This window comes from Carcharodon carcharias, chromosome 23 (assembly GCF_017639515.1).
Source record: "Carcharodon carcharias isolate sCarCar2 chromosome 23, sCarCar2.pri, whole genome shotgun sequence".
NCBI lineage: Eukaryota > Metazoa > Chordata > Chondrichthyes > Lamniformes > Lamnidae > Carcharodon > Carcharodon carcharias.
This window is the reverse complement of record NC_054489.1, coordinates 15,315,515-15,339,757: the sequence shown is the minus strand read 5'-3', so window position 1 is coordinate 15,339,757 and position 24,243 is coordinate 15,315,515. Positions and strand designations below refer to the sequence as shown.

Here is a 24,243-nt window from a genome sequence, read left to right as displayed (position 1 = left end):
TGTCGTTGCAGGTAAACTCTTGATTTGGAAGTTGTTCTGGCATCTGGGTATTTTTTTTTCCTCCTTTTCCATTCCTTGGTATTGAACGGCTCTTTGTCGATTCAGCAGGTGTGGTGATAGTTGTTGTTCCATCCCACTTCTTGTGTGGTGGAAGAACATTGTGCTCGTCACCATGTCATTTTTTTTACTCTTTGTTTGTCATGTGATTTGTTGTGATGTCCTTTGTGATGGAGAATGGCCAATCCTGTTCTGAGGATGTGGATTTTTAGGACACTCACCTTTGCGTTTGGCTGTGTGGTGTGCTTTCAGCAATGGATGGCTGCTACTTGGTCCCATTATCGTCTGCCGGCCGGGAGTTACAGCATTTACTTGATGGTCGTCGTGTTGACCTCATCAACAGTCATCGAAGCCAGAAGTTGAGGCTCTTCTGGTTGTTGGTTGCTCTCTTGTCTATCCTCCTCTGGAGGCGTCATGCTAACTATCTGGGTGGTTAGCTGGTCTGACCAATGAGGGCTTTCCGACACCTGTAACGAAAATGGACAAAACTGCTCTGCAAAGAAGCAAGACAGTTCAGAGCTGAAGCCCCAGTCAGGATATTCTTCCTTGTTTGAACCCTCTGGAACTTGCAGTTCTATATAATTTATGACAGTATTTGGCTTGACAACTTCTGCTGTTTTGAGGAGACTCAGGGCTACACAGACACCTGAGGGGGAAAAGCTGGTTATGGATAATGTACATCAGCTCGAAGGTTTGTTTGCCTCCGTACCTTAGTGGTTCCAGAATCAAGCCTATGACTGGGAGTCGGATTCCTCCGGGCCCATAGACTGGTGTGTCTGTTGTTTAAAGCCAGAGGTCCCTCAGCCGTGGTTCTCTGTCTGATAGGACTGCTCTGGCTCCCGTGTCCAATTTAAAGTTTATGAGATGGTCATTAACATTCCAAAATGAAAATCTTGGATCTTTGACCTCACCCAAGAAGCGTGGCTGTGTGTCCTCTTGATCTGTAGTCTCGACCTCATGAATCATCTTTGGGTCTCCTGTGTGTTTAGATCCTTTGGCCTTGCACAGTTTGTCGAAGTGTCCAATCTGTTACATTGAAAGCATTGGGCTGAAATTGCAGAACATTGATCTCACCTGTGGGGGCGCTTTGCTCCACAGCGCTGGTATGGTCGCTGTACTGGTCGGTTAGGGTATTGTTTCCCTTGGCCTGGAGTGGCCCTGTGTTTGTTTAATTAACTGGACTGTGAGTTTTCCTTTGTACCACAGTTTATTTTCTCCTCTTAAAATGGATCTGTGTTGCACACAGAGTTCCGACTGTCTAATAATCTGGATAGCTTTCACAAGGATTAGATCTTCCCTCCCTTACAGCATATCTGAGAGTGCGTTGTCTGCTACTCCTACAAGCACCAAATAAAGCAGTGTGTTGTTCCTCTCCGCAGGTGCTGCCAGACCTGCTGAGTTTTTCCAGGTATTTTTGTTTTTGTTGTGTGTTAACTTGTTCAGCTTCTGTCTTTATATCCAGCCCTGAAGCAATCATGTATCTAAGGAATCTTCTTCTGTAAATTCCCCAATTAAGTGATTGATCTGGGACTTGGATAAGTCCAAATTGATCTGGAAGAGTGAATTTTTGATCCATGGTTAAAATATTTTAAAGTGTAGGTTCGGCTTTAAGAAGTTGCTGAAATTCAAGATGGCGCCGCCATTTGTTTGAAGACAAAGGATTTTCCCACATCTGCCAGGCCTGGTGGGCTCCCGCTGTAATGGTGCTCCCTCTCAGCACTGAAAAAGTTTTAATCAGTGGCTGCTTGGATTGACTAGCTGCAGATTTCTCCCTTTCAGTGCTAAGCTTTCGGGTGGCAGATGCATCGAATCCTGGCCTTTGCTGGTCTTTAAAGTTGATTCTCTGGTCGCGATTTTTACAAACTAATTGATTTCTTTTCCCTCGGAGCGAGCTTGGCTGCCACATGTTCAGGCGCTGACTCAGGGATCTGGCTGGCCGCTGTGCTTCCCTGGCTTTTAAAAGACTAGTTCTGGCCAAGAACTTAATCTTTTAGCTCATTCCTGCTAGGTCCTTTCACTCTGCAACCCGTGGGTATCTAAACTGGACCTCCACGCGATCCCTGGGCTCCTCAGCGGCACAGTGGAGCTTTTTTCTGCCTTCTGTTTCTGATTGTGCTATGGAACTTCTCTCGGGAAATCTCCTTCTGTGTCTATGCTTCAGGTGCTTTCAGTCAGGTCAGAATGCTGCTCCTTCAATTTTCCAGCTTTTGAATTTCTGCTGCAGCTTCTCCGAGGTTCTGGATTTTTCCAAGAGCTGCCGCCATGTTGTAGGGTGTTGGATACCATTCGCTAGGTCTTTATGAAGTTTTTGTAGTCTTAAGTAAGTTAACTCTATGTATTTACTAACTACAAGAGCATATACATAATAGAGGTTCAAGCTGGAAGATGTCTCCATGCTTGCTCGGTCCAACACTGGGCTGACCCCTAGCTATGGGTCATGTGTTCTCTGATATCACTATGTGGGCGATACTGTACTCAGTTCCTCATTAATCCTATATGTGCCAGACCTTATAGTATGGGTGGGATATGAGGGGGTGAGCAGAGAAGAGGTGTGTTGACTTTTATGTGATTTTTTTTCCCCTTCCTCTAGCATATTGGTACCAACGTGCTAAAGTAACAATTTGAATGACGCAGCTACTTGTACTCATCTTGAAACAAAGGTTAAATGACTAAAGAAAGAATTCTGATCAGGTTATTTTGATCTTAACTGAATGGTTCATTTTTTTTTTTGTTTTGTAGAACCAGGCTGAGGCACACTACAAGGGTCACAAACATGCCCGAAAGCTTAAGGCACTGGAAGCCCTGAAAAATAAGCAAAAAGCTGCAGCATCCAAGGAGGAAGACATGGCACAATCCATTCACAACCCTGACGATACCATGAGTGATCCAGAGAAAACAGGTTAACCATCCCATTTCTGTTCGTGATGGCAGGCTTGATACATCTGATAGTTTTAATCTTTTACATAATAATTGAAATTGAACAAATTGTTTAATAGAACAACCATGTTAAAACCAGCAAAATAAACTGTTAAAAAAAATACACAAATACACAATGCACAACAGGCATTGGAGAGAAAGAGTTACATTACAAGTGTGACTCTTCAACAGACGATTTATTTAGTGAATTGCAACAGCATTGAGTTTGAAGCAGTGAACATTCACATTCCAATTACCAGTATCCAAATTCTCGTTTATCTGATAGAATCTTCAGCAGAGCTCAGGACCATGACAAGTTTTCTCAGGAATATGGGCATGGAAATCATTGGGGTCAGAGATTTGTAAATAGTTTATTTTTAAATGTTCAGCTTTCAGCTTAGATATAGGTATCAAACCGTTGCCTCAAAACAGAGTCTTTATAGGAGGTTCTGCTTTGAATTGGAAAGCCAGCAGTGATTTGATACTTCAACTTGGTAAAACACGGAGTAATATATCTTTTTTAATTCATTCCTGGGACATGAGCATCACTGGCAAAGCCAGCCCTTTTTGCCGCGTCCTTAAGGTGGTGGTGAGCTGCTTTTTTGAACCGCTGCTGTCAACCTGGTGTGGGTACACCAATTTCCACCACCCCCACCCAACTCCAACCCTAGTCCCTTGGTCTGAAGTTCTGGCCCCCATAAAAGTTCTGCATGGAGAGAGTGCTGTACTTTATTTTGCACAGTTTTGGTACTTACAGTAACTTGAATTTCCTCCCCTTCGGAGGAGCCGAGCGGGAGGGGGTGCAGGTGGGCATGCAGCCAATCGCTGCCCGTGATCAGTTGCGCGCCGCCATTTTACGTGGGCGGGCTGAGCACTCCCTGTGTGGGCGGGGTGGGGGGGTGGGAGGCTAAGTCGGGGCCTGCGCTGTTTCGGGCGCATGCGTGGGAAAGAGCGCAGAAATCTCCCTGAGGCACAGCGCTGCCTCAGGGAGTTTAATTTCAATATGAAAAATTTAAAGAAAAAGAATCATTTTTCAGACATGTCCCATCATGTGAGAGTGTCACATGAGCTGGGACATGCCAGTGAATTTTAATTTAAAAATTTATTTGATTTATAAATCCTTGATGGAACCTCATCCCGCCCGTGGATGAGGTTTCATGATAAATACGAAGGCCGCCTGGGCTCTTCGCCTGCCCGACAACCTTAAGGTTGATCCTTTAAATTAGTTTTTAAATGGCCTTAACAGGCCCTTGGCAGTTCAGCAAGCGTACAGCCGACTCCGGTGCACACCCGCCGAACTGAAGATCGGAATGACGTGTGGTGACGCCACCGTGCGTCGTTTAACACGTCAGCAAGTGGGGCCTGCCCCCACATGCTGACTCGAAGATTCTGGCCAAGAAATAGGAGCAGGAGTAGACCATTCAGCCCATCGAGCCTGTTTCGCCATTCAGTACAATCGTGGCTGATCTTGGGCTTCAACTCCATTTTCACGCATCCCTTGATTCCCTGAGAGACCAAAAATCTGTCTATCCCAGCCTTAAATTTATTCAACAATAGAGCATCCAAACTCTCTGGGGTACAGAATGCCAAAGACTTACAACCCTCCGAGTGAAATTATTTCTCCTCGTCTCAGTCCTAAGTGATCGGCCCTTATGCTAAGACTGTGGCCCCATGTTTTAGATTCCCTGACCAGCAAAAACAATCTCTGTGTCTACCCTATCAAACCCCTTAAGAATTTTGTAGGTTTCAATCAATCACCTCTCATTCTTTTAAAGTGCAAAGAATATAAACCCAGTTCACTGGGCCTCTCATCATGGGACAAACCTCTCATCCCAAGGACCAATGTAATGGACCTTCACTGTAACGCCTCCAATGCAAGCATATCCTTTCTTAAATGTGGAGACCAAAACTACACACATTTTCCAGATATGATCTCACCAAAACCCTGTACAATTGTAGCGAGACTTCTTTATTCTTTCACTCCAATCCCCTTGCAATAAAGGCCAACATGCCATTTGCCTTCCCAATAGCTTGCTGCATCTGCACGCTAACTTTCTGAGTTACACCCAAGTCTCTTTGAACATCGACATTTACAAGTTTCTCACCTTTTAAAAAATATTCTTACAACCAAAGGGAATAACTTCACACTTCCCTACATTATTTGGGGGAGGTGGTGTGGCGTGGCGGTATCGTCGCTGGACTAATATTCCAAAGTCCCCAGGTTAACGATCTGGGGATCTCAGTTCAAATCCTACTGCAACAGATGGTGAAATCCAATTTCAATAAAAATTAAAAGTCTAATGACCATGAAGCCATTGCTGATTGTTGAAAAAACCCATCTGGTTCACTAATGTCAATAAAGGCACTGATGCTTGCAGCACCCCACTATTCACTGCCCTGCCAGTTTGAAAAAGCCCTGTTTATGTCCACTCTCCATTAACCAATCATCTATCCTTGCTAACACATTACTCCCAACTCCATGAGCCCTTATCTTGCCTCTTAACCTTTTGTGTGGCATCTTATCGATTGCTTTTTGAACCTCTACTGGTTCCTCTATATCATAGTCATTGCAACCTCAAAAAACTCTAATAAATTTGACAACTAGAGTTTCCATTTAGTAAAACCATGTTGACTTATTCTAATCATATTATGTTTTTCCAAGTGCATTGTTAAGAATTCATTAATAATAGATTCCAGCATTTCCTAACCACTGATGTTAGGCTAACAGGCCTGTAGTTTACCATTTTCTCCCTCCCTGCTACTACAAGTCTCACTGGGTTCTTTTTCAGTTAAATACTTAGTGCTACAACTTTCACAGACTATAGAAGTTTCAATATATCAGACACTGTGTCCATTGCTTTCCAGTCTTTACTAGCAACACAACATTGGCCCTCCAGTCTATCACTATTGCCCCAAGGCTGCCATATCATTTCCACATTGATGCAAATTAGATTTGGGGCATATCAACATGCGAGTGTCAGTTTAGCTATCTGGTGCCAGGATGTAGTTGAGTAAGAGGAGCAAGACCACCTCAAAATACATTAGTGGAATTTTCCACTCCTGTTTGTGGCTTGCATCATAGTGGGCCGGGGGAGAAGTCGGCAGGAGGGGCAGAACTCGGTTTCACACTGACGTGAAATCACAGCAGGATCATCCGATGGTGTCCGCCATGACTGATCGCGAATCAGTGCGAACTTGATTTGCATCCCGCTAATGGGATACAAGGTGGGGCCCGATCAGACTCATCCCCCCACGCCCAATTAACCATCACACCAGCGGGAAAACACACCGGTCCAGAACACATCGGGACAAGCCTGGCTTGCAGAATTCGGGACTTACCTTTAGGGCCTTGCTCACAAAGTGGACACCCAAGGCAAAGAAGATGCTGAAGTCCTACAGCTACTGGACCCTGGAGGAACACGTGCAACTCACGATGAGTGGATCCTCATGCTTTGGTTCTGTCGCGAAGCAGCTCTCCGAAGGCAGGAGGTCTCCATGCAGCAGCCAGAACTTCGCTGAGGCTTCGGATTTTCATAGATTTAGCCGATGTTTGGACTTGCTTTGTGATTTCGGGGTCATCGCCATGGGCTGGCACCATCTTCCAGGGTCATCGCCATGGGCTGGCACCATCTTCCAGGGTCATCGCCATGGGCTCGCACCATCCTCCAAGGTCATCGCCATGGGCTCGCACCATCCTCCAGAGTCATCGCCATGGACTCGCACCATCTTCCAGGGTCATCGCCATGGGTTCGCACCATCCTCCAGGGTCATCGCCATGGACTCGCACCATCCTCCAGGGTCATCGCCATGGACTCACACCATCTTCCAGGGTCATCGCCATGGGCAGGTACAGATGAGTGATGAAGCAGGGTTGGGGGGTGAGAAATGTATAGGTGTGAGTGGGAGAGGAAAGCGCACTGGTTGGGGTAAGGTTTGTGGGGGGGCGAGGGTGTTACAATTGGGGGTGAGGTTGGGAGGGGGGAAGATTTCAGGAGATTTGAATTTGGGGGGTCTAAGGTGTTGGGGGGTTGATGTTGGAAGCGGAGGAAGATGTAAGGGGGAGGAAGGTGTAAGGAGGGGTTGTACAGAGGGGGGAAGATGTAGGAGGAGGAAGGATTAAGGGGGGGGTATAAGGAGGGGAGGAAGATGTAAGGGGGAGGGGTGGAATGTCCAGTTGTATGCGCAAGGGAGGTGTCTGTGGATTCAATGTGGCAGAACTGAGGGGTGCGTGATAGGATGGAAGGGTGGGTGTGAGAGGGTCAGAGGGAGCCAATAGGTTAGGAGGGTGAGGGTGCATTGATACCAGTAGAAGGGGTGACAAGCATGGTTGGTAAGGCCATGGAGGCAAACATGGACCCTGGGGATGGGAAGGCGGAGGGCGGGGAGGTCAATGTGGATGAGGGTGGCATTTTCAGGAAGGTAAGGAACGTGCACGTTCACCTGGACCTTCGTGACTGAGAAGGTTTTGGGCTGTAGGCTAATGGTGGGGAGGGAGAAGGTGATGTCGGGGGGTGTCGAATGTGATGGAGGAAAGGAAATGGGTGACTGGAGGAGGGGAGGGACAGGGGGGCTTATCAAAAGCTTAACGACTACCATGCTGTGCAAATCGAAAGTGATGGAGCCTCGTGTTGGACAGACACAGATGCTGTAAGAGAGTGCGATCAGTGGGTGGGTGAGATGCAGGTTGGCTCACATGGACAAATGAAAGAGACTCCAACAGGCAGCATTGAAAATGCTCAGGAGTGAGATGAAGGTTCTGCGTGTGTGGTTGAGTGTTTGCACGAGGCTCTGAAAGGCCCTCCCACACACATACTTCTCCCTCCAGATTCACTCCTGGTCCGTCTAAGTGCAGCGGAACTGCTAATGGTGGGGGGTGGGGGGGGGGAGGGGGGGATCGCAGGGGGAGCACTTGTGAAGCCTGTAAATGAAGCTGAAAGACAACATTATGCAGTATTCAGTGAAAGTGAATATATTTTCAGATGAGGAAGTGACAACCCGTGCAACCACGTGATCAAAATTTCTTAATTTTTCTAGACCTACCATTTCTTCTAGGTGCTGCCCTGACATCCACAGCAGGGGTGGAAATAGCTTGTGCAATGATTGGCCCTGTTGCCTTTTGACGGCTTTGGCACACATCCTCTGGAGAGTTGAGGCACTTAGGGCCCCAGCTCTTTCGCTGTCCTCCTGTGGGCCAGCTGCTCCCTCTGTGGTGACAGGGGACGAGTTGAGGGGATCACAGGCAAAGGGGACTCAGAGGGAGTGGACAGCCTCTGAGATTCCTAAGTGGATGACCCAGGGGTGTCCAGCTGCCACACTTTCTCTGTTCAAGTGCCCGAGGATCCTGGCCTGACTCCTTGAGGGGATGGAGCACCTGGGGGGACGTTGAGGTACCCCATTTCCCCTCACATTGCCAGTGTAGGAACTCACCCATGGTTACTGCAATAGAGTACAAGTCTGTGTGCATTTCCACTTTCTGCTGGACCAGGGTCTCCATGGCGTCCACCATCCTTCCCATGGAGACCTTCATGCGCATACATGTGGGCACCACTTCATCAGACAGCAGGCGAAAACACTCCTCTAACTCGCATGCCACTCTATCGAGGGCTTCCAACAGCTCTGCTTCATGTTCCCCACCTTCTGCTGGCTCTCCACAATGAATTGGAAGGCTAAATCCAAAGGCTCGTCATTTGACTCGGACCTGACAGATGCCTCTTCCCCGGGCAGTTCTCTGAATGCCAGGGAGCTCAGCTGAACCTGCCTCCTCCTGCTGCGGACACGTGTCCATGGGTGACCACCAGATTGTGAACCCGAGCCTGCTCTAGATCTAGGTCCCACCGAGGTGTGTGTCTCTGCGCTGGTGGAGGGTGTGGGTAAGCGTTGTGATGGGTCTTCCAGGCTGCTTATTCCCAGCTCTTCAATGGAGGAGGTGTCCTCTTGGCTGGAGGTGAGGATGTGGATGGAGCTGAGGGACTGGCTGGCTGAGGGTGTCGGTCATTCGGCAGAGCTCCCTGTGAACCAAAGTAGAGATAATTGGTGCATGGCAGCAGAGTCAAAAGCAGGAGAGAGAGCACTCAGTTGTATTGAGAGAGGAATGATGTGGTGCAGGATCCTCATGTGGGTGTTCACTGATGACCTCATTGTCACCGCAGGCATGGTCCACATCCTCACCAGCCAGCACGATGGCACACTCCTCAAAGTGAGTGTGGGGCCTAATGTGGGCCACTCCACCCCCTGGTCTGGGACCCACCCCCCTTGCTATTGTGATCCAGCTTCTCCTGCACGCAAACAGATGGGGAGAGTGTGAGCAGGACACACGGCACAGCAGATGATAAGGATGCATGGAATGTTTCTGTGGTGAGTGGAGCCAAGGACAAGATGAGGGTGTGAGCTCCAGAGGGTATGAGCCTGATGGAGATGTGAGGGTGTGTGTGAGAGTTAGTGGTGTTGTCCCTTTGAGGTGTGAGATCCCTGTGGATGTGCGATGGGTTTGGGAATGTGTGAGTTGAGAGTGATGAGGTGGTTGACTTGTCACGGTGGAATGGATGAGATCATTCATCCTCTTGCTGTACTGGATGGATGACCACCTCTGTGCTCTGGTGGCACTGACTGTCGCTGCCGCCTCCTCCAGGCCGGATTGGTGACTCCGGTGGATGTCTGATACTTCTGATTATCAATCAATTTCCAATATCTAATAGGATAATTCCAGATCTCTTTTAGAATGTAAACATCACAATAAATTCATTAAGAACGATTGAACTATTGTTATCCACATGTAAAGAGGCTTTGTCTCTGGTGAGGTTATGGTAATAGAGTGGATACAACTCCAAGGAAATTCTAGTTTAGGAGCTGATCTGTTATGATTTAGAATTAGCAGCCAGACAAGTTGTGAGTTTTTTTTTCTCGCCTTCATTAACTCCCGATTTGTTCTTTTTTTATTTATCCTCCAATCACCCAGCTTCTCACCTCCGTGTAGGTGGCAGTAAAGCCAGAGAGACGAGTGATTCCTTTGAGGTTGTTACAAACAGGAGAGAGAGAAACTGAGCTTCTTTATCCTCTCCCTGTGTGTCCATAAACAGAGGTGTTTTGAATTATTTTTAAAGTAGGCTGTGGCGTGTTTCCCCAAATCCTCAGTTTGTGTGATCCAATTTGATAACCACTCACAGCAAACTCACATTACGATTAACTCGAAAGGTTAGTTTGTTCACATTCAAAGCCGGGAGGAGGTGGGGTGGGGGGTGGGGGAGAGGTGTTGCGGTGGGGTGACGGTTGGGGAGCTGGTATTTGAAACCACACATACACACACACACACACACACATACACGCATGTAAACAGTAAGGGTTAGGAAAGATGGAAGATTTACAGCGATGGGCAACAACAGTAAAAGAGCTACAGAAATAAATATGAGTTCACATGATTTCCCAAGTCCGTGAAGTCAAAGTCCAGAGAGCATGTCCTTCATGGCAGAGTTTAACCCAGATGAGTTTCTTGTTGAAGACAACAACAGGAGAGTCCTTGAAACGAATGACGATGCAGCGTGATGGAGTTTCTGTGCTTAGACTGCTTGGCAGGCGATGATCAGTGACTTCTAAAAATGAAACAGGCTTGGAGGAATTGAGAGATGGTTGCCAGCTGTTTGCTCGGCCAGGAGCAGCTGGGGCTCTTTCCAGTTGGTGTAAAACAGCGGACTGAGGGTTTCTCGTTTCTCAAAGGAATATAGAGATTTCAAAATGGTCACTCGAGCCACGTGACCTTCTTTCTCCACAATGATGTCAAAAGGGATGTTTATTGTCTGGAAGTGTAGTTTCAGAACTGATGATGTCCCAGTCATTAGCTTTTGAAAGAGTTACCATCCATTCTTGTGGTGGGAAGCCATTGTCTAGGCAAACCCTCTGACTCCACTTGAGGGGTAAGGTTATCAAGATGCAAATGACATCCATTGTCCCCTCAATGGTCCCCTTTTGAAAAGGGCCTGGACAGTCCCAGGTGTGAGATGGGTCCTTTAACAACTCTACAGGAATAACCAGTTTCGATCTGCAAGTCCCCTGGTTTTGTAATTATGAAGTTCTTACAGTTTGGTTGAGATTCCACGACGATGAGAGGAAGATTCTTTTGTTCTTGTAACTCCTTTTGGCAGCTTCCAGAACCAAGGCCAGTCGTGTGGTCATGTGACTTGTAATAGCCATTTTTTTTCAGTTCAGCAGAAAGTCAACTTCAAAAATAGCAAAAAAACAATAAAGTTCTGATACATACAATTTTTTCCATGTCTTGTTGACATATCAAGACTAAGAATAAGGGAGCATTGCCAGTCTCCCATCAAAATCTCTCAATCAAATACATTACACTGGCAACATGGGTCTAGTTGATATATTTTTCTTTGAGTCGACTTCTCTTGAAGTTATAACAATGTTAAACTAATTCCCTCACCTCCACGCACTTGGCCATCTTAGTCAGCCAGGATTTTCTTGCCAAATTTCTGCGTGCAGCAGCATAACTTTGGCTTGAAGCCCATACAATAAAGTTTTAATTGAGGCTGGGCGGTGGGTGGGGGGCGGTTCCAGAGTCTTCAGGACAACAGGGTAGGAAAAACCCAGTGAGGAGAATGACCTCAGTGGGGGGGCCTCTGACAGGCACAGGGGACCCGAAAAGGCGGCACCCTCCCTAACCCAGCCACAGTCTCCCAAATTGCCAGGTGGGCTGAACACTTGGCACTGGTTTCCCCTGTCATGGGTAGAATCCCAACAGCAGTGGGAAGAGGCCTTTACCTCGCCCCAGCCTCCCCCATTGCTGGAAAAATTGCAAGGAGTTGGGGGTGGGTGGGTAGGCAGTGGGTATGGTGCCACTGCTATTGTACCCAATTTCATAGCCCCCATGCCTACTACCCTGTTCCCAAGGGACCTTAAAAATTCTAGCACATCTTCTCTTGCCAATTGGAAAGGGAACAGGCTCTTTAACACTAAATTGGATGATCCTTGACTGTCAAATCCTATTTTTTAAAAGTATAACTAACAGACAAATGTGTTCAGAAATAAAAGAGCTGGCAGCTTTTGTAATGTTCCTGTTATTTTTCTCCTGGGTTTGCTCACAGCAGTGTCCTGGAGATTAATTTTTAATTCCTGGTTACTCTAGGATAGCCCTGAAGAGTTTGTGCCTTTAATTGAATCAACTTAAGTTGGTACCACAGCACTGTTTGGGTATATAAGTCTCGATGCCAAGCTGTGTCAGCTCCATCACATTCAATGTAGCTGCTTTTTTCTGCGATGTCTCTTGACGTGCTTTTAAACTGCCCTGATGCTTACCACAAATCCCATTTCCCTTCCCTCACCTGGGTCATACTGACTGCCCTGGTTAACTGGAACAGCATTGGACATAGGCAGGAATGTTTTCATACACAGTACCTGATAGTATGTGTGCACTGCCCTTGCAAAGTTCTCTAACCCTCAGAAGAGATCAGCCAGTATAACCCCACTGGCATTCATGAGGGGATGTTGTTTAATGTACATCAAACACAGTGTCCCATCTCTGCAATAAGGAAACCGTTTCTGATCAAAAATAATGAGTGTTTGTTAAATAGGATTATTTGTCATGTGGAAAGGCATGGACTAGTCAGGGATGGTCAGCATGGATTTGTTAAAGGAAGGTCTTGCCTCACACATTTGATTGAATTCTTTGAGGAAGTGACAAGAAGGATTGATAAAGGTAGTGCAGTGGATGTTGTGTACATGGATTTTAGCAAGGCATTTGACAAGGTCCCACATGGCAAATTGGGCAGGAAAGTAAAAGCCCATGGGATTCAGGGTAACGTGGCAAACTGAATAAAAGGTTGGCTTTGTAACAGGAAACAAAGGGTAATGGTCGATGGATGCCCTTGCGAATGGAAAGTTGTCTCAAGTGGTGTTCCACAGGGCTCGGTGTTGGGACCCTTGCTGTTTGTATTATATATTAACAATTTGGACGTGAACGTGGGGGACACGAAGGGGAAATTTGCAGATGGCACAAAGATTGGCCGAGTAGTGGATAGTGTAGAGGATAGCCATAATCTCCAAAACGATATAGATGGGTTAGTGGAGTGGTCAGTAAAGTGTTAGATGGATTTTAACATAGAGAAGTGTGAGGTCATACATTTAGGGAGGTCAAACAGTTACAGGGATTACAAAATAAATGGGAATATATTAAGAGGGGTAGATGAAGTGAGAGATCTTGGCATTCAAGTACACAGGTCCCTGAAGGCAGCAGTTCAAGTAGACCAGGTTGTAAAGAAGGCATATGGAATGCTCTCCTTCATTGGCATTGGTATAGAATATAAAAGTAAGGATATAATGTTAGAATTGTATAAAACACTGGTGAGGCCACAACTGGAGTATTGTGTGCAGTTCTGGTCACCACATTACAGGAAGGACGTAATAGCTCTGGAGAGAGTGCAGAGGAGGTTTACAAGATTGTTGCCAGGGTTAGAAAAGTGTAGCTATGAGGAGAGATTGGATAGGTTGGGGTTATTTTCCTGAGAACAAAGAAGGCTGAGAGGTGACTTGGCTGATGTGTACAAAATTATGAGGGGAATAGATAGAGTGGACAGGATAAAATTGTTTCCCTTGATGGAGAATTCTAGAACCAGGGGACATAGATTCAAGATAAGTGGCAGAAGGTGTATCGGGGACATGAGGAAGAACTTTTTTATGCAGAGGGTAGTGGGTGTCTGGAATTCGCTGCCCAAGTTGGTGGTAGAGGCAGAAACTCTAAACTCTTTTAAAAAGTACCTGGATCTGCACCTAAAGTGCTGTAAGCTGCAGGGCTATGGGCCGGGTGCAGGAAGGTGGGATTAGAAAAGGCACCTGGGTGTGGCTGGCATGGACAAGGTGGGCCAAATGGCCTCCTTCTGTGCTGTAACTTTTCTATGGTTCTAAATGCTGACCTTCACTTAAAGGGATCATCACCTTGCCTGTGACAACTGGGAACCAACAGGTACTGTGTTGGCTACAGGGGTAGTCGCAACTGAGCTTGCCAACTATGTTCACATTATTTGGGGAAATTGGAGAAAGTCATTGTCTAATAAAGTGTTAATTCAAGGAACAAGCAAAGGAGAACATGGTTAGGTAGTGTGATGGAATAGGATAAGTGTAACATAAGGAGTTGGTACAGTCCACCAGTGCAAACGATACTAAGAAATACTCCAGTGAAGGCACAGAAAGGCAGACAGTGATTCTTATCGCCTCAGATTTTTCTTGTTTATTACCCAGATTTTGGGTTTGGTGTCACATCAGAGATGCCTATGTCAAAGACCATTGCTTTATATGCAAGATAATTTATGGAGCCATTTCTCACAATCACAGCTGGAGATAGTGGGTGAATTTTACATTTTTCAGCAGGGTGAAGGAGGCCGACCCCGAAGCGTGCGATCCACTGATTCCCACCCCCGCCTTTTATACACACCAGATAAAGCATGTTGCAGCCAATTAGCACCAATTATAGCTGCGTGGGAAGCTTACTTCCCGGCCACAAACCCTTCCCCTTGCTCCTTTCCAAACTCGCAGTTATTGTCAGGGCACCTTTCTCATGCCTGTTTTTAAATGCCCCACTACAGAAAGCTCCTGGAACTTGAGTTCATAGAATAAATAATGCAGTGTTGATTTTGTATAGCAGCTACATTCACATTGTAATATGATTAACACCATGGTGTGAGGGTTCTGAGAATCAGCACTGCAGGCCGGTTTGTCATGCAGCAGAGAGATAATGCCACAGTCACGGCTAGAATTGTAAAGACCCCTACTCTCAGAATCGGTCTTTATTCATCATTTTGAAGGGTGCAACAGAGATATTAAAATCACTGTCAATAAAGGTTGCCACCTCCCCCAGCAGAATCTGCTGGTACATTCAAATACTGTCTTGGTGGCAAGCCTTGTCTGCTGTCCTTGTGCCTCGTCGTTTTAGATGGTGTAAAAGACTCCCGAACCTTTCTAGATCCAACGACTGAAAAATATAGCAGGCAACATAAAATTGCAGACGATTGCGTTGTCGACAAACTTAATTAGTTTCTTAAAAATGGCGGCCTTAAAAATGGCGGCCAAGCTGCCAATTTTGGCGCCTGCTGACTTCCGTATTACCAGAGGCCAGCAAGATGACCTCAGGTTGGTGACCAGACTTTATGAAAGGGCTGGATTTCACGTAAGCGTTATGGAGGTTGGGGGTGGGTGGGAAGCGCACCCGATTTCCAAACATAAAATTCACCCCGTTAAGACAATCAGGAATGAATTTGAACACTGTTAGGAGTTGATTTCATGAATTGGAAAGAATAACAAAAGAGGATTGGGAATGAAATTCGACATGGGCGGGTCACAAAAAGGGCAGTGTGACATTTGTTAACTGTTATACGCCCCACCTGATATTCCTGCTGTTCAAGTCTTTGGAATTGAATATTGGATAGGACGTGGACCAACACAATAGCATCCATTTCATTTTAAAGCCCAAATTGAATTTCAATTACATTTAGATTGCAAAATAAAACATGCATTTACTGTGCTTTTTAAATATTGTTTTAAGAAGGACAGCTCTATAAGTCTAGAGATGGCAACACTTATTAGCCAAAGATTTGGATTCATTATTATGTTTGGAAAGAAACTGATACAACATTCTGTAAGTCTCCCAAAGGAGCCACATACTTTCATGAAAGAACCTTTTTTAAAGGCTTGGCCTGCTGAACAGTAATGTAGCATCTCCTCCTGCCCGTCTCTATTTGTATTGAACAGAGTATAAGTAGAAAAGTGTTGCTAGAAATAGAGTAATGTATCTGGATAAGTGTGGAACAGGGAGTGACAAAATGATGAACTGCAAAAAGATAAATAAATCCCGAGTAACAAGGAAATAGCTGGAATCAAGCCTCTATGTTAATAATGAATTCATAAAACGTGTGTAAACAGAGTAACATCAGTTAATAATCTAGCATGTCTTACCCCATCTCTCTACTATACTTCTCTTTGCTATTTGTTATACTTCTCAATTCTATCAGGTAATAAGATGACTGTTAAATGCAATGTCATGGGATGGTAAACATTACATACTGATGAAAGCTGTATGAGCTATAACATGAATGACTTTGCTGATATTGAATCAACACAAGACAGCTGATGGCAGATTGTACAGGTTTATAGGGAATTTTAGGATATTGAACCAGTGACAACCAAGAAGTGAAGCCATCTGACCAAGTGAAGGCAGTATATGACTTGAGGGGAATTTGGAGGTGAAGGTGTTCCCACAATTGCTCTTGTCACTTTTGATGCTAGTTGTTGCAATTGGGAGGGAAGAGCTATTGAAGAATCCTAGGCGACATGCAATAGTGCATCCTATTGATCATATATAGGGCAGACGCTGATGGGCCGGATATTGACTCGAGTCACAGGGACGCTGATCAAGCAAACTGTTCTGTTCTGGATAGTATTGAGTCTCTTGAGTATTGTTGTGGCTAAGTAGTGAATATGCCATCAGACTCCTGATTTGAAAGTTGTACATGGTGCAGAGTAATGAGCCTCCAAATTTTATTCCGTTGTGTGCAGCCTGTCCATTTCAATGCACACTACCTTTAAGTTTTCTTGCACAGTCATGTATGTGCGGTATCTTTGCAAGTAGCCTGCACAGTATCTTACAGATTCTAAGCACCCTCCCCCACCAGTGCACAGTGGCTGCAGTGTGTATCACCTACAAGTTGTACTGTAGTAACTCGCCAAGACTCCTTTGACAGCACCTTCTAAACCCGGGATCTCTACCATCTAGAAGGGTAAGGGCAGTAGACGCAAGGGAACACCACCAACTGCAAGTTCCCCCTCAAAGCCACAAGCTATCCTGACTTGGAATGATATCGCCATTCGTTCATTGTCGCTGGGTCAAAATCCTGGAATTCCCACCCGGACAGCACTGTGGGTGTACCTACACCACATGGACTGCAGCGCTTCAGGAGGACAGTTCATCACCACCTTCTCAAGGGCAATTAGGGACGAGCAACACATGTTGGCCATGGTAGTGACACTCAAATCACAAGAATGGGGAAAAAATAGCTAATGAAATACTTTCAAAGTGTAGTTACTGTTGAAATGTAGGGAAAGCAGTAGCGGATTTGCAAACCGCACATCCCACAAACAGCAATGTGATAATGTCTAGGTCATATCTATTCCTTTTTAAATGAGGGATAAATGTTGGGCAGGACACCAGGGATAACTCCAACGCTCATCATTGAAACATCACCATGTTCATCTGAAAGGACAGAGATGAATCCTCAGTTTAATATTTCAGCACCTCACACATTGCATCATTCACTCAATAGTACAGGAGAGTATCAGCCTTGATGCTTGTGCTTAAGTCCTGGACTGGGACTTGAACCCCCACCTTCAGACTTGGAGATGAGAGCACTACCAACTGAGCCACAGTTGACAATATAACTTGGCTATCCTGTATCCACATTATCCCTGCCTTTCAATATTTTAAAATTTGAATCATGTCCCCTCTCATTCATCTTTTATTTTGCGATAGCAAATTCAATCACCCTAGCCCAGAAAGGCTAAAATAGTGGTGGACAAGATGCACAGTTCATTCCAAGTGCAGCAGGATGATTACAATGCCAGAATGATCGCCGTGCTACTTAGAGCTCATGCCAGGGCCATAATTGGGTAGATTTTTAAAAGCCCTTTTCATTTGCCTGGAAACAGACTTCTGTTGCACATGACGTGCCAAGTCTAACTGAAAAACCTGAAGTCCTAAGTAATCAATTTAATGTTATGTTTAGTCATTTAAAAAGACATCAAACTGCACAGAACCTGCGCACAAATACGTGCCTTCTTAATAGCTTGTACGATCCCTGGTTTTAACCTCATGTTGGTTTTCAGAATGGCAGATGGGGGTAAATGTGATTGCTCAATCCTCTAAACGCTCCTGTACTCCCGAAAGCCAGCTGTAAGCTGGTCCACTCGAGAGGAAACATGACAATCACTCCCATGGATTTTACATACTTAATATTTTTATTGCACATCAAAATACACAAGATCATTTGCACATAATTGCGGAGAACATTTATCTGCATGGAGTGATATATAACATCACACCTGGTATGAAATTGGACTTGCAATGTGCAACTAAATTGAAAATGAAATTTACATTTTGCTTGAGAGGTAGCAAATAATAAATTGTCTCTTATTACACCACATAAACATTCTGGCACTTTCTGAATCTTTGCTGAAATACTGCAGCAAAGAATGGCACCATAAAATGTAATATGAAGCTGTTTAAAGGTTTTAGCGATAATTGATTTTCTGCCTGCCTTTCCACACCCCCCCCCGCTAAGATTTTCATGTTTCATCTCTCCACAGCTGTTTTGACAAAGCGACGACGGGTCTGGAATAAGCAGGTTTAAAATCAGAATCCAGATGTTTATTTCTGAGAATATTCACAAATGATTTGAAACAGATCTATTAAATAACAGCTACGATGACAGGATGGTGAACCCCCATCAATATAAAAATGTATTAAAAGTTTAAAAATCTAAACAATTTGTGTGTACTCTTTGCTCAATAATTTAGTTCTTCAATTTTTCCCCCCCAAAAAAAAGCAAAGCTCTGAATGGTCACAATGTCCAGTCTTCTATGAGCCATTCTACCAGGAAGACTTAAAGGCTTCCCACACCTAGAGACACGTGGGCCAGAATGTTTCACTCATTGGACAGGCGCATGCCCGAATGAGTGTAAAATGACACACGATGATGTCGGGCGAGTGTCCTGAGGTCATTGCACACTCGCATGATATTTCAGTTGGTGGGCGCCATTGGGAGTTGGCAGCACACTCGCCGACAATTGAAAGGCCTATGAAAGGTCATAAAAGTTATAAATTTTCAATGCCCATCCAGCCTTACAGTTGGTGGGCAGGCGATAACGCCAAGTGGCCTTTGGAATTTTTAGGAAACCTCATCCACGGGCAGGATGAGGTTTCCAACAGCAAATAAAAATAAATTTTTAAGTGTATAAATTTCATTCATAACATGTCCCTGCTCATGTGTCAGAGTCATATGAGGGGACGTGTTTTATAACATTTTAAAATTCTTCAGCTCCCTGAGGCAGCTCAGTCCCTCAGGGAGCTTTCCCTGCGCGCACCTGTGTGCGTGCACCAAGTTCTCCGCTCATTCCCCCCCCACACACACACGCACTCACACACAGGCAGCACCGAGAGCTACAGCATGCGTTTCATGCTGGGCAGGCCTTAATTGGCCCACCCAGCATGAAATCGCGGTCACGGCCCAATCGCTGGCGGCGGTCGGCTTCCTGACCACTCCCGCTCGCCAAGCCCACCCAATGAGGGCAAAATCCTGGCCTTGAAGGACATGTTTATGCCTGTTTGCATGGCTCTCATTTCCTGGGACTACATGGTTGGAGGACGGACTCCTCCGCCTCAAGCACAGCTGACTGTAAGATTCTTCCACTCTTGCTGCCTACGTATCGGAAGCTCTTACAGGTTGATAATCAACCTGTTTGGCCATATTATGAACGCACCTTTCATAGCCATCGAGTCCTGGGAGTGGGACTTGAGCCCAGAGCTTCCAACACAGAGGCTGGGATGTTACCCACTGCACCACAAGACCTCTTCCTGGGAAGGTGCCAAGTTTCATAACTTCCAGTTGCACATAAATGGGGCAGTGACAGATGTGGTAAAAAAGCTGAGGGTTTTTGTGCACCGGCACTCGTTGGCTCCTCACAAACTCCTCTTCCCAGTTCAGTTATACATCGGCTTCCGAATTTCCAGCTTCTCCACCTGTGTCAAAGCTAATAGGAACTGCAAGTATCAGTGGGGGACAGATATCTAAACATGTAAAACTGACTTAAAACAACTTAAATGTGGAGGATGATGCAGTCTGGGCCAGTAATTCAGAGACCCAGGGTAATACTCTTTGGGGACACATCTGAATGCAGCTGGTAGAATTTAAACAAAAATATCTTTAAAAAAAAGTCTGGAATTAAAAGCTAATCCCAGTAATGGTGAACATGAAACTATTACCGATTGTTGTAAAAACCCGCGTGGTTCACTAATGTTCTTTAGGGAAGGAAATCTGCCATCTTTACCTGGTCTGGCCTATGTGTAACTCCAGATCCACAGCAATGCTGTGGTTGACTCTTAAATGGCTTGGCAAGCCACTCTGTTCAAGGGCAATTAGGGATGGACAACAAATGCTGGCCTTGTCAACGAGACTCCACATCCCATCAAGGAATCAATAAAAAGCTGGCCTCCTCAGTTTCAGCTCCAACACCCCAGTTTTTTTTAAAGTCAGAAACCCACAAATCAGGCCTGCCAAGGTGGCATCTTATTTTCCAGTCCCAGGTGGCCACATACCAGAACCAGGAAAATTTATCCTCACCAGATTTCCTGGTGAATTATTTGTTATTCATTGATGTTGTTGTATGAACAGGACATGTGAATAGAATGGATAAAGCCTATCCCTTGATACCCATCAGTCCACAGTTTATTTAGAACTTGTTTAGAGCAATAAGGCCAACAAAAACTGAGGTATTACATTTAAGCTTTTGAACTTAAGAATTTTAATATGGGTTCCATGATTTATCAGTGTTGAAATTGCTACTTGTAATTTAGGTTGGGAGACTTGCTTTCAATAGAAGCTGCTGACTTTACGATTCTGCAGTGCAGTATTGAATTTGTAGCTTTTGAAGTCTGAATGACATTTACTTTCTGAAGAACCAATCTCTTCCAGTTAATTTACTTTTCTACATTAACAGTGCTCAGAATCAGAAGACAATATTCTATAATAAGGACAAGAGAATAACATTACCATGTTTTGGAACGCCTACAGATAAGAGAGGGGGCAGATTATAAATCTACAATGATTTAAGTCAAGCCACCTTGCATTAATTCATTAAATACCTGAAAATAATCCAATTTAAATTTAAATGCATTTTCTTCTCTGTCAAAAATATAGGTACATGTAAAGGGATACACATCCTCAACCTCGGCAGGTCTAACAGCATCTGTGGAGAGAAAACAGAGTTAACGTTTCGAGTCTGTATGACTCTTCTTCAGAGCTCTGAAAAAGAGTCGTAGGGACTCAAAACTTAAACTCCGTTTTTCTCTCCACAGAGGCTGTTGGACCTGCTGAGTTTTTCCAATATTTTCTGTTTTTGTTTCAGATTTCCAGCATCCGCAGTATTTTGCTTTTACATCCTCAACCTATTGTGTCCTTTGTTTGCTTTGTAGAGGATTTTCCTACCACACCAACAGGTGAGAAAACAAAAGGTAATTCTACCTCACTGGTTCACGTATCAAAAGTGTTTATGATGGAATCTGCTGGCACCAAGACATCCGCCACGTTTTCCTGTTCAGAAGCCACTAATGGCAGGTCAGAGGATGACATTGCAACCTCGGTTGTACACACCGCGGAGATCATGAGAAGTGAGGGCACCGACAGCGTTAGCTCAGCCCCTGAAAGTGAGAAAGAGGGAGAGAAAATGAAACAGCAGCTCTACTGCGCGGTTTGCAAAGTGACTGTGAACTCCGTATCGCAACTCGAGGCACACAACAATGGTGAGTGTCCTTGCCGCTTGGCACCTGTGAAACAGAGCTATGTCGGCAATAATGAAAGTCGGCGATGTTTACCAGAGCGATTTTTATTCAGGTGTATATTACATTGAGATTATAGCATTGAAACAGGCCATTCAGTCCAACTGGTCTATGCTGTTATTCTTGTTCTGTACGTGCCTCCTCCCATCTTACTTCATCTCACTCTACCAGCATAACCTTCTATTCCTTTCCCCCTGCTTTCCCGTTCCTGCTTCTTGTGCAGCCACAGTTAGTTCTTAATCCAAAAATGTCAAGTCGGTGGTAGAGTTTTGTGCGCCATCCTCAAGACACGATCTTGGACAGCTGATCATTAGATTTTATGCCACCTAGCTGAAAGATGGGGCACTTCATTAGGGAAGGAGGTGGCAGAGTGGTATTGTCACTGGATGGGTATTCCACTAGACCCAAGGTAATGTTCTGGGGACCTGGGTTCAAATCTCACCATGGCAGATGGTGAAATTTGAATTTTAAAAATCCCCACATCCCATGAATGAATATAAAAAAGAGTTTGTGCAGCTGAAAGATGGTGCATTGCACGTCGACAGGACATTTGATCTTGAAGGAGGCAGGTGAACCTGAGAAGTCAAATTGTCCTCCCATATTAGCACTTGACTGGTAGTCACACAGCGTATTACAGACATTTGAACCTAGATTATCCTGCTATTAGTCTTTTGGAGACATCAGTGGAGGAGGACCCTGAAAGTGTGCTAGGGGGTGGATTATAAATCTGAAGAAATCACTGAATCAAGAAAGTAGGATTTTTGAATTTACTGTAGTAATCTACAAAGTACATTAAAAATTGTGCCGACCACGTTTTTACATAAGCTCATCCCAAAAGACAGTAAAATTCCAGGTGCTAGAATCAGACAATGAATTAGTTACTTGGGCTAGATACTGCCATTTCCCATAGAACCATATCAGAGAATGAATTAGTTAAAACAGAAAATGCCAGTAACACACAATGGGTCAGGCATTATCTGTGGAGGGAGAGACAGAATTAACATTTCAGGTGGAAAATGAATCGTCACTTTAAAGAGAGCAGCGATAAGGGCCTAAAGCTGCAAAAATAAATTAATGGCAGTTGGTCAAATGGAGAGCCCCAGTCATTGGATTGTGAATTCAAAATCTGTCCTTGACCAACTTTCTAAATCACCCACTCAAATTGAGCAAGATTCACAATTTCTCTGAATGGATGCCAGCTAGCACATGTAAATACCACCAGAAATATCCAACTCACAGAGAGGAGTAAGAGGTCTGAGACACGGAAAAACCAGAACCACAGAATGAATTAATGTTGATTTGACATCTTACTGACCAAAGATAGCATTGTCCCTGATCCCAAGATCCTCTTTGATTCAGCACTGGAGGATCTGCAGTAGCTTGATTCTATCATTTTTACACTGTTTCCATTCCATGCTGTGGTTAGTGACAAGGGTGAGGGAGGATTGGAACAATTGTGTGTAGTATGTAGAGATCAATCAGATTGTTAGTTTCATTCACTTAAGTAGAAGGTCAAGTTTCTCTTGTGAAAATATTTCTACTTAGAAATTAAGGCCTAAATGTGTGGTGAAATGGCGAAGCCAAAGCTGTGAACTGGACAATTCCACTGAACCGGAAACAAAGCAAAGAAAGATTTGCACTTCTTACAAACATACGAACAAGGAGCAGGAGTAGGCCATTCGGCCCCTCGAACCTGCTCTGCCATTTAATAAGATCATGGCTGATCTGCTAGTAACCTCAAATCTGCATCCCACCTACCCCCGATAACCCTTGCCTATCAAGAATCTAACCACCTCTGCCTTAAAAATATTCAAAGACTCTGCTTTCACGGCCTTTTCAGGAAAAAAGTTCCAAAGACTCACAACCTTCTGAGAGAAAAAGTTTCTCCTCATTTCCATATAGCACTTTTCACAACCTGAAGCTGTCTCAAAGCCCTATCCAGCCAATCAAGTAATTTTGAAGAAGAGTCACATGGGCTCGAAATGTTAACTCTGTTTCTCTCTCCACAGATGCTGCCAGACCTGCTGAGTTTTTCCAGCATTTTCTGTTTCTATGTTATATAGGTATTTTGAAGTGTAGTCGTTATTGTAATACCGGAAACAGTAAAACAGTTTATGCACAATAGTCTCCTGCAAATAGCTATGTGATCAGATAACCTGATTTTGGTAGTGATTTTGATTGAAGCATACATATTGACCAGGACACTGGGAACAATTCTCCTGCTCTTCTTCAAAATAGCTTGAAACAGGGATATTTTCCATCCACCTTAGAAAGTAGACATGGCCTCAGATTAACATCTCTTCAAAAGACGTCACCTCCAACAATGCCGTGCTGCACTGGACTGTCAGCCTAGTATAATTGATCATATAGAATTATTGGATTGAATGTCTGTTGGGATATTTTTGTAGGTGTTTAATAAACTGAATACAATACTACAAAACAAATGATCTCTCAAAAGAAGGAAAGCCAGAAATTATTACTGCTAACAGCCGCAGGCAAGCACTTAACATGTTCATAGTCATTCCTACATCCACTGTTTTAACAGGGTCATTTAATTACACAGTTTAACACCTCCATTAAAGTAGCATGTGGACGGATGTCAAGTAAATGCATTTAAACATTTGTCTACTATTATTGGAAATAATTTCTAGTTTGTCTAGTGTGGAAAAGAAAAC

At 44.6% G+C, this 24,243-nt stretch overlaps 1 protein-coding gene across 3 annotated transcripts in view; it reads left to right on the top strand.

Moving 5' to 3' along the window:
• The window catches only part of znf385c (zinc finger protein 385C), a 232,985-nt gene that overhangs the window by 195,429 nt on the left and 13,313 nt on the right, over nt 1-24,243 (top strand). For all 3 annotated transcript variants that reach the window (XM_041217487.1, XM_041217489.1, XM_041217488.1), the window contains 2 exons: nt 2,797-2,956; nt 21,206-21,532. In XM_041217487.1, coding sequence (XP_041073421.1) covers nt 2,797-2,956; nt 21,206-21,532 — 487 coding nt within the window. The remainder of the gene's footprint in view (nt 1-2,796; nt 2,957-21,205; nt 21,533-24,243) is intronic.